General features: G+C 35.9%; 1 protein-coding gene across 1 annotated transcript; it reads left to right on the forward strand.

The window, feature by feature from the left end:
- Nucleotides 1–547: 547 nt before the first annotated feature.
- On the forward strand, nucleotides 548–11,709 carry LOC149482724 (uncharacterized). Its single transcript, XM_089703307.1, has 6 exons — nucleotides 548–876; nucleotides 5,449–5,609; nucleotides 5,785–5,880; nucleotides 9,576–9,740; nucleotides 10,241–10,414; nucleotides 10,571–11,709. Exons 1-6 carry the CDS (start codon nucleotides 621–623, stop codon nucleotides 10,742–10,744), a joined length of 1,026 nt encoding a protein of 341 aa, XP_089559433.1. The 5' UTR covers nucleotides 548–620; the 3' UTR covers nucleotides 10,745–11,709.
- Nucleotides 11,710–11,991: the final 282 nt, after the last annotated feature.

Raw genomic sequence — 11,991 nt, forward strand, 5'->3', positions numbered from 1 at the left:
CTTATATATAAAAATGAATCGCAAAATGTGTTGGTAAGCGCATAACTCGAGAACGGCTGAACCGATTTCGATAATTCTTTTTTTATTATATTCCTTGAAGTACGAGGATGGTTCTTATGTAGAGAAAACGTAAATATTATGTACCACGGGCGAAGCCGGGGCGGACCGCTAGTTATTTATATAAAAAGACAATAGATAATGTGAAATAAAAAATGTTGCGTTAATTTTAAATGACTCATAAAAATTAATAATCGAATATCAAGGAGATGAAAGTATCATATTCTAATGAAACGCATATGACGTCAATGCAAGGCACGGTATTTCACATCGAAATATTCCTACGCGCGAAAAACTTCAACCCCTATCTACCGTTGACCCGGACCTCTACATAGAGGTACTCTCGGCTGGGTGGGAACGAGACCCGCCTTTCGACGTTTTACTGGCCATCATTGGCCGTCGCTGGAGAACCCCAAACGCTATTCGCTCTCCCTCGCCCCACCAAGCCAAACCATGTGCTCTGAGTACTAGGCTTTATCATACGCGCCGTCACACCATTTCATTTAGTCGCTCACCTGACACGACGCGTGTGACATCAATTTTGGGGATGTCAATTGTGATCGATGGTTATGGATTATACTAAGATCCCGTGCTTCGCGTCATTCAGACAAGCCGGCACTGTGATAGTTAGATTAAAGATGGATGTGTCAGACACCTGTTGCGCCCGCCCCGCGTGTCCCCGGTCCTTCCCGGGCCCCGTACATAGGCCGACAGATTGTGAACAATGCTCTAGGACCAGATCGTATACCCAAAATAGTGACTGTGATAGTGATTTAGTGGACAGATGTCGACCCTACAGATCGAGTATCGCCAGAAGCAGTAAGCTTATTTTATTACTAGTTAACCCCCCATATATATTAATTTCCATTAAAACTTTTTAATTATTTTTCATCAAATAAATATCAACTTTTAAAATTTTTAAATCTTATTTAAATTTTATCTATTAATGAAAGTCCACGTATTAACGCTTAGTGAAGCTTCGTCAAACAAAAATGTAAACATCGCAGGGATGTACCACATAAATCTTATCTTAGCATTATTAATGGTGTATTGAATATGACGCTATGTTTAGTGTAAATATCCGCAATAAAGACAACGTAGCAACTCTAGGCGTCTAGTATCGCTAAAATCTGAGCGAGCTTATTAATTCATAATGCACAAAAACTTGGCTCACTCTCTACAATGTTAAACACGAAGAGAGACGTAACTAACTAGGCTTAAACTGCAATTAAACCAACGTACTGTTACCGGAATGACATACCTAACTAAATGTTTCTATCCTTTAACAGTCGTACAGTTATGTCTGTACTTTGGAGGGGGCTGTTTCGTAATTAGTACTCACTTTGCTTGACTGCACTCTATATAGGGTCATGAAATTATTTAAATGTCACACTTTAAAATAAATCCGATTTGACATGTAATCATTCTAATTAAATTGCACATAAAATATGTTCAAATTGAATAACTTCTGTGATTTATTCGTAACGTTTTCTGATATCATGATAAATGATCTCATATAATTATCATAACATAAAACGAGCTAATCCAATATGTTACACAAAGTATAATTTGGGTAATAAAAATAAATAAGTAATAAGTAATTAGGTACATATTATAAATACACTACCTACTCATTGTAAAAGCTACTAGTATTGAATGAGCATTTCTTAATATAAATATATTTGTGATATAATAATACATAATAGCAATTAGCAAATTCATTTTCCCTCATATTGTTGATAATAATCTTGATACGAAACTCTACCGAAATATTATCATCATCAAGTAATTTTAGTGATATTTAAAGAGTTCAGTTACTTAATCATTTTATTACATTGAAAAGAAACAATTAAATATTAATTTAACTACTTAAAGTACCTATGAAAAGGAAAAAAATATAGGGAGATATATTAACTAAATATTTTAAGTTTCCCGGAAGCTAACTTTAAATAGGTAGATAATATGTAAATAACAATTGATTAAAATATTGCAATTCACTCCTATAAACTATAGTGTCGTGAGTCTGTGTCTTGAAAAACCCAATTTACATCCGCAAGAAAAAACCTTCGTATCCCTATAGATTAGGTTATGTCCCGTTAAAAAATAATCGAGAAAATTATAAAAAAATGTAAATGGTTCACAAACTAAAAATCTGCGGCTTATTTCAAAAATTCATGTTTCATTTTCGATATTATAATTTTGAATTATAAGAAACTATCAAAAATGTATTTAAAAATAAAAATAAAATGTATATAAAATGTATTTTTTAAACACTATTTAAACATAAATAATTAGACGAACTTGCATTATATTTTAACATGAATTTTGTGACATTAACCTTATAAATTATTTAATAATACTAGTAGGCACAAAATAATATTTAAATTAAAACATTATAAAGAGCAAGTAGGTATGTTTTATAATGACAAGCTTTTAGAAAGAAAATATTTTTATTGTGCCTTCAAAGTGCCTACCTATTTAACTAAGTTACATACTTGAGAAATCTAATTACAACGCGCACTAAAAACAGTGGCATTTCTGTAAACGAGAAAAAGTCCTTGTTGATAGTTTAATAGCGGTGTTGAATCGCCGCTCGATTTCATGAACTATGTCTGCATCATTAAGCCTGCGATTACGTCATTAGCTACATTTTCAAACAAACCCCTCTTCATTTACCCGCTGCGACAATTAGTGACAGTTATTCCAGAGAGACACGACAATAATTATAATTACAAAGTCACACATACACAGCTCTGTACAGGTTAGATGTTTTCTTTCATCTCGATTCTCGACTAATTAGTAATTAAGAAAAAAATAAGAACGCGCTCCTCAGCGACACATAATTTGAGAGTAAAAATTTACTCAGCAAATTGTGAAGGTGGGTATGTTATTAAATTAATTTGATGAAAATTTTCGTCGTGTCATTTTTTCGCGATCGGGTCAATCTACCTCGCTGAGGGTATATTACCGTTTAGTGATTATAAGTTGATAATGAGCATCACCGGTAACCGTATGATAAGCACCGCCACGCGCGACTTCATGCGATAATTTGTCTTATTATGCGCAGTCAAATTTTACGAGCACTTCGCTTGTTAACCATTTCGAACAAAATGATGAACGGCCGATCTCAATTTAAAACCCAATTTAATGTTAATTTAATGCATTTTCTTTGTCTCATGTAAACGAATTTACGTAACGCTAAGTACAAAAGAGTTCAGATTAATGAATTGATAGCATCGCCCTAAACGGTTGTACTTTTTATAAAACCATAATTAATTAGTTGCAGCTCGCATGGAAAGTTGATGTCCTATATTTACATAATAATTGCGCAGGCGCCTTCCACGTCCGGCGAACCGAGGTGCGCACTTCTCAGTTTTGGAGTCAAAATTCTAGTTAGCAGACGCGCGATTTCTTTTTAAAAAGGTTAACAAGGTACTCTCGTTTGGGTCGTTTTTCGTGCCGCGAAGCCTCCTTTTGTGTACGAACGAGCTGTTAAAAAATAAACGAATTCTTTGTTTCTCGGGTAGTCAGGCCGACCTCCGACGCGGTCCCTACTTTTTTATGCCCCCTTATAACCTGTGTATTACCTACGTGTAGGTATCTACGGTTTTTATGGTCGGTCAGATCTTCAATGGGCTAAGGAATTCGATCGAGTCTCCTCATTGTCCATTTATATTTTTTTAACATAATAATTACTGATCCTTTAAACGAGATACTATTGGAATCTGATAATTCATTTAACCGACTCAAATTTTCTTTTTGTTTTTTGGCAAAATTTCGTGCAAAGTATCGTAATGTACTTATGTACGCACAACATTATGGAAGATCCGAATGCATGCGCCGCTTTGATTAAAAAGAGATTAGACGTGAATTATTTAAGCATTTTGATGATGGAAGGGTCTCAAAATTATAAGATGTCGTAACGATCAACGGCTCTACATCTTTTTACGAGCTGACCTGTTATTTTTTTTTGGTGAACTTTTGTCGGCGGTGAGCTGCGGTTGCTTGCTTTTGACCGGCGCACTAATAAAATGTTATGATCGTGTGTTTAACGCGTGTTGTGTGTCGGACCTTCTTTTGACATGATCGTTATTGCCCGGCTCCGCCTTTGCGGTGGCCTTTTGTGTTCCAACTGTAACAATCTTGTTATTGTATCAATTAAGCGTTGTGGTATCTATAACTAAATCACGTCTAGTTAGGGCTGTGTTAACATTAAGGCGATTCGTTTGCGCCATCATTAAAAAAGTGAAAAGGAATATATGTATTGCGATTTCTTTTTATCTTAAAGGGGCGTGTGATAATCGGGTTCCGTTCGGAGCTTAGTTAAATAATAAGCGGCGAAGCTCCCTATAACTATAATTTTCTTTTATTTGGCCGCCGTGGAGGCCGCAGGCTAAACAACAAAATCGCCACAAAACTCGCTAACGAGAGGTAAAAATAATAAATAAAAAACTCGTACAATTTTACACGATCGGCGATTCGTTATGCATTTGGGTTGCTTTTAAAATACTTGCGCACTTGGAAAGCTTTACTTAACTTGAAACTTTCGATATAACTTGTAATGTCATATGTTATGGTAATATTTTCATAACATAGTAAATAGTTTACTTTACTATAAAATAACGTAAATTTTTGTAGCGTTAGTCACTAAAGCTGCAGACATAACACATATGAATCACACATTGAGTCAAAGCAGTAAGAGTAAATAAGAAGGCATCAGTGAGTAACGCCAAAATGCCCCATTATTACCTAATTGTACAATATTTTCGCAAAAAAATATCTCCATGAAGGTCATTGACTGCGCTGCACACAAATTTGTCATTTATGCTAATATTTGAATTAATTAATACGTTATTTATCTGGTACCTATTACACAATATTAGTGACTTAAACAAATATATTTATTTGGATACACAAATTTACTTCTACTTCTACTTTTTGTAAAATATTAGAAATTAGAATACGTATAAGAATATAGTCCCTTTTCTCTTTGATAAAAAAATAAAGTCATGCTGATATCGGAAGAATGTCCGGTGCGCAGCGACCACCGTTAAATTGTACCGCATTAGTGATTCACGCAAGTTCACCGGACAATTAGCAAAGGCTGTCCACCTCTGGGCCGCGATGTATTTATTCATCGGATGTTCAACGATTACCATAATCGATAGCACCGTGCGTGCCGCATACGGAACAACTTCTCCGATCCATTGACGAGATGCAAAAGAAAGTTGTTCGTTTTCAATAAGCAAAAGCTCATCTTATTACAAGAGCTTCTATTCTACGACAATGTCTATTAGAAAAGAATGCAACATCAACAAACAATACTCATGAAACATATCTTTAGACCTGCTTGTAATTCAAAAGCATTTAATTGATTATTTATTCTTGCAGGATACGTCAACGTCTGTGCAGCAGTTTGCCTTGTTCTCCTGGTGGGGGGACTCTCACCGCAGTCGACGGCAGCACCTCACAAACGCATTATGGACAGACAACGTAGATCTTCCACAGAGGAGAACAGCCTCTGGGGAAACCCTTGTGATTATGCCTCTGATGTAGGTATAAGTTTAATGTATTTTACGTTAATTGCAATAGTCAAATATAAACTTTTACTATTTTCTAGTCTAAATTTTAGTTTATCGTGTTAATGAATTTTAATGCCCTAAAAGAAGTAACACATCAAATTTTCATAATTTTTAATTACATACTAAATTTTTAATAATTTTCCAGACCAAAACGTCAAAATACTCAGCAAAATTCGCAAAACTTGTTGCGTCACAAGCAAGAAACGCCCTTGAGTCGACATCAAAATACAAAGACAAATTTGTGAGTATCATTAAGTTTTATAATATTTTTTTCTACTTTCATTGACGGTGGTTGAGAGTGACGAGACAACTGCACCGTAGTATTCGCATCGATATGCCCGCCGCGTAGCGCTAAATGAACGGACGCAGCCTGCGACCGACCAATACCAATAATACTAAACTAAGGACATCGTACATACCTTTAGGGCTTAATGTGATTCAATAAAGTTATGAATGAATCTGCATGTGCTCGGCGGTACTTTGCTAAATGCAGTGTGTTTTCCTCTATAAAAATATATTGATATGTAACACGAGATTTGCTTCAAAATTTCTCCAAAATTTGGAACCATTAACAATTCCTTACGAGCACGATTTTAGCGCCATTTTCTCACCGCGTCGGATGGCGTGGAAGAGAGATTGCATCGGCGCGGGCGCCGCCGGTTTCGCCTCTGTACGTCCGGCCGCTGCCGCTTCCTCCCTTTTAATTATATTTTTGCACTGCATTTATTTGACGCCAAATCGGCCACATCGACAGACTTTCATTTCGAACGCATTTTAAAACCCCCAATTACGTTTACACCCAAAAAATTACATATTACCTCCACGCTCTCCGACGCGATGACGATCTAATTTGCATTCAGGAATTTTTACGACCGAACGTCGAGTAATAAGAATCTTCAATGAGACAATTCAATCATTATAATCCCGAGAATATAATATTTCCGAATCGGAAGTAAGGTGGCCCGATCAACGAGCAATAATGTGATGTCGCCGTCGCGCCTCGAATCATTTATGGATGACCTTCTACCATGGTAATAAATTGTGACATCCGATGTAAGTGCGAGCGAATACATTTCGACAACAATTGATAATAACAGAGAATGATTGAATGTCGAACAGTCAATGGAAAGGAAACAATGAATGGGCATCGTTTCGTCGAGTCCAGCTGTGGCGAGTGACGTTCGCGTATGAGGTATGGTAGCATTTGTAATAGGTTCGCCGGTCGTAACGACGGCGACGTCCTGTCCGCTCACTGCTGCCTCCCCGTCGTAAAATGACATTATCGACGCACAGTAGCCGGAACGAAGTACAGGACGGTGCGCATACGCATCGAATACTGATTGCGCATTAGTATTGCACGACACACCTGCCCGACGATTTTTTTCTGTCTCTCCCCTTAATGTCGGTCATTCGCTACTAATGTATCATATTTATTGCGATTTAGACAAAGCTTTGGCACGATCTGATTTTATTGTGTCATTTACAAGGACGTTTGTATACTCGTTACTTTGGCTGCAAAATATGTATGTCTTCAATAAACTGTTACATTACTAATTTATGTGTGATTCAAAATTTGTGTTTTAAATTTTTGTTTCATGACAAAGAATTAAAAAATGTAACAGGAAAAGGTACCGTGTGACATATAGAGCGCAATATCCAAATTACTCGAGTTATCATATCTCTTGTCAGCCCATTCCTTATAAATAACTGGCCGCGCTGTACTGAGAACGCAATAACAAATTCAACGAACCCTACCGGTACTGTGTGACTCCGCACCGGCCACCGTGTGAATATGCCACAACACTCGTGCTTTTTGACCACGTCGGTGTCGAATTATCGCATCATATTTTGATGGTTGAATTACTTTGATATTCATCAACGTGTGGCGAGAGGCAACATTCTTTGCTTTAAAAATGCAACGTGAGACGATCGGGCGACGCGAGCGCGGCGCGGACGGAGTTCATCTGCGACGCTTATCATGCCGTAACGTTTCTCGATACATAAACATTGAATTATACATGACATTACATACAATATGTACATACTTAGTGCGATAGCGTTGTTCACACGGGCGACAGGCTGTCTGCGGCGATGTATACGTGTGCGCACGTGTGCTGTACATATATCATGTTGCGCGTATGTGTGGGTGCATGTTTATTTGATAAGCTTCCGATGTTTCAAGCTAAGTATCCGGATGCTACGTCGTCAAATTTCTTAGATGATGCCCACCCACGGGACCTGCGAATGCATTGTTGCATACAAGAGCCAATTTAAAGTTATTTTTATTATTGCTTTATTTATAGTAGCTCCAATAAAAAAAAAACGCACTGAAAGATTTATAAATTAATTACCAGAAGTCAGAACACATATATAATTTAATTATCAAATAATGTTTATAAAAAAATAGACTACGTTTTATTTGGATTATTATTGCATTCAGAATTTACAATAAGATAATGCTCCAAATAATGTTTATGGCGTCCAAGGTTTTGTATATGACGTACCGGACGAACACCTGCGTCTTAGTGCTCAACTACTCAGGTACTTAATTGTCAACACGGCACATTCCTCTCGTGATCATGATAGCACAGTTGCCTTTTTTAGTTTATTAAAAGAAGAAGATGCTTTTGTTTAAATGACAATATACATCAAATTTATAAAAGGCAAAAATTTGCAAAACACCAAAAGTAACAAAAAAGAAATATTATGACAATCCTCTATAATTAGGTAACATTGTTTCGTCAATAGTTTTTGGGAAACAAATAACTGTATATCAAAATTGCGACAACTTACAGATAAAATCTTTCACAATACAATAATTTTCGGTTGTTCGACACGATTTGTATACGCTTAATCAGCCTTATTGTTACGCAATAATATTTTACATTAATCGCTGAAAATTAAAGGGACACAAAATTTTTATCAAATCAAAGTTGCATCTGCTTCCCGTGTTACGGTATAGTGAACTCTGTGCTTTTGCAATATGGTTGCAATTGGATGTGTATTGGTCGGTCACGTATGTTGGGTTCGTAGTGTCAAATTTTAATGTTGAAACGGTTTTGTTACGTGACGTGTCGGCGGTAGTGGACAGACCTCCTGTTTCGATCTTATCTTTCACACGACCTTGGCTGACCCATAATATGACCAATCAAAATACTTTTAAAACTTTAAAATACTTCTCTCTACACTGTTCATCTCTACTATTCATCTGTGATTTAATCTTATTTATCTTTACGTACTACGATTAAAGAAATGATAAATATAATACTTCAACTAGCACACAAACTCTACTTACATTATATCCCCCAAACGACGAAAGTTACATTGGTCAAGTAGCCTCACAAAGAAATTCACAGAGATGACTGCGAGAGGAACATGCGAACCTTATTTATATGGATCCTAGAGGAAACCGCTGCGAGCTCATCTTCCGTTCAATCGTCTTTTCCATGAAAGTCAATCAACGCGTACTAACTAGCGCTTCTATTTTTATCATTCAAAGAACAACGGGACTGTGCCGTGACGACGCTGATTCACTCACACGGGAACCAAGCTATGGGGTCTCTCTAGGACCCATCACATGGCAAATTCATATAAGAAATCTTTATTCAATTACTTATCCGCACGATGCCTTTGCGCATCCCTTTTGTAAAAATAAAATATCTTTAGTTAGAATGAATATGGACTTTTATACTGCAATAACTTTTAATATCAGTTTTGAACGAGGATTGTGGACACTATAAACGGATAATGATTTATTCCACGTAAAGCAATTTCTGTCGTTACTAATCTTTCCGCACTTGTGTAGGTTGTGTCGGTGCGATATACATGAACGTTTAGAACTATGAAAATATTGTCTCGTCACAAGACCTTAAATATATATTTATGTATTACATATAATTATTTATTGTTCTAAATGTTTTCTTCTTTTTGTTGCAGGTAAAACTACATAGTTTTCAATCATATGACGCGTTACTTAAGGAGTGGAGTGGGACGGAGTGGTTAAGAAATTTTGACTGGTTAGAAAACGATATTAAAGATGGACTTCCCAAAGACAACATCGCCTATCAGCCAATGTCCGAACAATATTTGGGAGATTTAATGGTACGTATACTTTAATTGACTTGTTTCAATGCCTTAAATGAGATATAATTGCGATGAATCTTAAATTATCATCAAAACAAACTCTTTTACTTAACGAACGCAGTTTGATTGTTTTATAATCGAAGGGCGGCGAATTCGCTGATGCCAAAAACGTGCATCCGTATGTGTTTTTCAATCGATTTCAAAGAATCGACATCGTCGGTGGCACTCACTGTTGTCAGCCGACTATCGTTTACGTGAGAACACAATGGTTTCGCAACGTGCTCGCTTTGATCACAATCGCGATCCTCAAATTTGGGACTGATAAAAAGATTTAAATTGTAGTAATGCATATGCTCTTAGTGCATATTGTAATTGACATCTAGTCCAAATACATATTTTAAATCATGTCATATTTCGAAAGGCAATATAAATCTATTCATCTGCGTAAAACGATTTTACCCTTTATTTAGTCTAATGTAGCTTTCTTCTATAATAATCGCCCATTTCTTTGTCAACAGAAAAAAATCGATATTGAGCTGCCGTCAATGTACAAAGGCTTGAAGATGGTTGTCGCTGGGTTGTACTACATTAGTAAAGAGGGTCTCAACGATCACATCTCTTCGGATGCCAGTTTGAAGCAAAACATCACGCAATCCATGCACGACATTAGGGCAGTGCTCTGTTTATTCAATGTAAGTATATATTTGATCCTTGAAAACTATGATGACATTCATCGATAAACATGTTTCTTTAAAAACCTAGAGTCATAATAATAGATATATTTCATTGTTTTTTTATAAATTTGTTGTGTTAGAATAAATATTAATGTTATTTTTCTCTTGTTGCAGGAGCTAATGCTATCTCGTAACCTAAAGATCCCAGCATTACCGGACTCGGAAGTACCAGACATGAAGAACAACATCGGTAATGCGTTCCTCGTGTACCGCGACACTCTGCACTACTTAGAATACCTCGCCCAAGTCTTCCAGAAGATGTACGACGTTGACTCGCTACAGGATTGAAAACGCTTCTACTAGATAGTATTAAAACAGTATTACCACAAACATAAGTTGCATCGGTTACTCGTGGGTCGAGCGCACTGAGCGATGTTGCCAGTGATATTAGTCGAATGCAACGTGAACGTAGCTATTGGCTAAAGTTGTTCGAGAACGACGTGAGCTGGGCGGTAACGTCCCGGAACTTATTTTTTGGTAGTACTGTACCGCAACTGGTTTGCGGTGCGACTGCCACGATTTATAATGATGTATAATTGTTCTCGGGCTGTCTACTTAATTATTATTGGTGCTTTTATTTATGTTGACATAAACAGTATTCGGTTTCGGCCCAGAATCTCTAGTTACGCACCACTTGTTGATAGTGAATGAATTTGCCATTACATTGCCATTTCGGTCTAGAGCGAATTAGTTCCTTTATGTATTTGTAAATAGTTATGGATTAAATCGTATTATTTATTGATTGAATAACTGGCAGCTAATAACGAGGCAGCTTAATTCTAAATTTTCCGATGTCCTAGTCAAGGTAATTTATTTATTTCGTACTTTCATTTTAGTTTAAATTACATTTGTATGTAGAAATTATTAGTGTTAATTTCATTCCACCAAACTTGATTGTCGATAGTAAATTATTTAGTTGAATGTCGCATCTGTGGATTCATTATATTTAATAGACGAATGTTCTCTCGATGTTGCGTGGACGGTGGAGCGGTTGAGGCTGCTAACAAATAATTTAATTTGTACATTATAATTCCTAGTTTCATTTTAGTATAACTCGAATTCTTTGTTAACTATTTATATTGCTGTTACAGAAATATGACTAGCTTTAATAGAGCTGTTAATTATATAATATTATTGTAAAGTACAGAGCCAGTGTATTTATGACTTAATCATTATTTGTATAGTTCAAATAGTATTTATAACTGCGCAAACATAATGGCTATGTTTGTGATATTAAATTATTATTACATTTATTTTCTCGTTTCATTTTATGAGATTCTTTACCCTTTTGACTGTGTATTTTTAATGTTGTGGTAAAAAAAATGTGGTAGTAATAAGTTTCAACAGACACTATCCTGAATTATACGTAGAAAACAACAATATTTTTATTAAAATAACAAATAAATTACCATTGAAAGATAAGTATGGTAACGATGGTTGTTTTTTATCAATATTAATTTTTTTGTTAAAAAATTCTTTTAATCCAGTTTTAATTAGACCACAGAATTAAGAATACACGAATAAATATTGTACAG

This window comes from Colias philodice, chromosome 14 (genome assembly GCF_061535455.1).
Source record: "Colias philodice isolate Cphi_HAF_F1 chromosome 14, ilColPhil1 Martin Lab GWU primary, whole genome shotgun sequence".
In the NCBI taxonomy this organism is placed as follows: Eukaryota; Metazoa; Arthropoda; class Insecta; order Lepidoptera; family Pieridae; genus Colias; species Colias philodice.

Bases quoted from the DNA above. Each gene is read 5' to 3' on its own strand.
- LOC149482724 (XM_089703307.1), top strand. From the start codon at position 621: ATGGTTATGGATTATACTAAGATCCCGTGCTTCGCGTCATTCAGACAA. The intron at 877-5,448 runs GTAAGCTTATTT...TTATTCTTGCAG, and splicing joins ATCGAGTATCGCCAGAAGCA to GATACGTCAACGTCTGTGCA. The intron at 5,881-9,575 runs GTGAGTATCATT...TTTTTGTTGCAG, and splicing joins CAAAATACAAAGACAAATTT to GTAAAACTACATAGTTTTCA.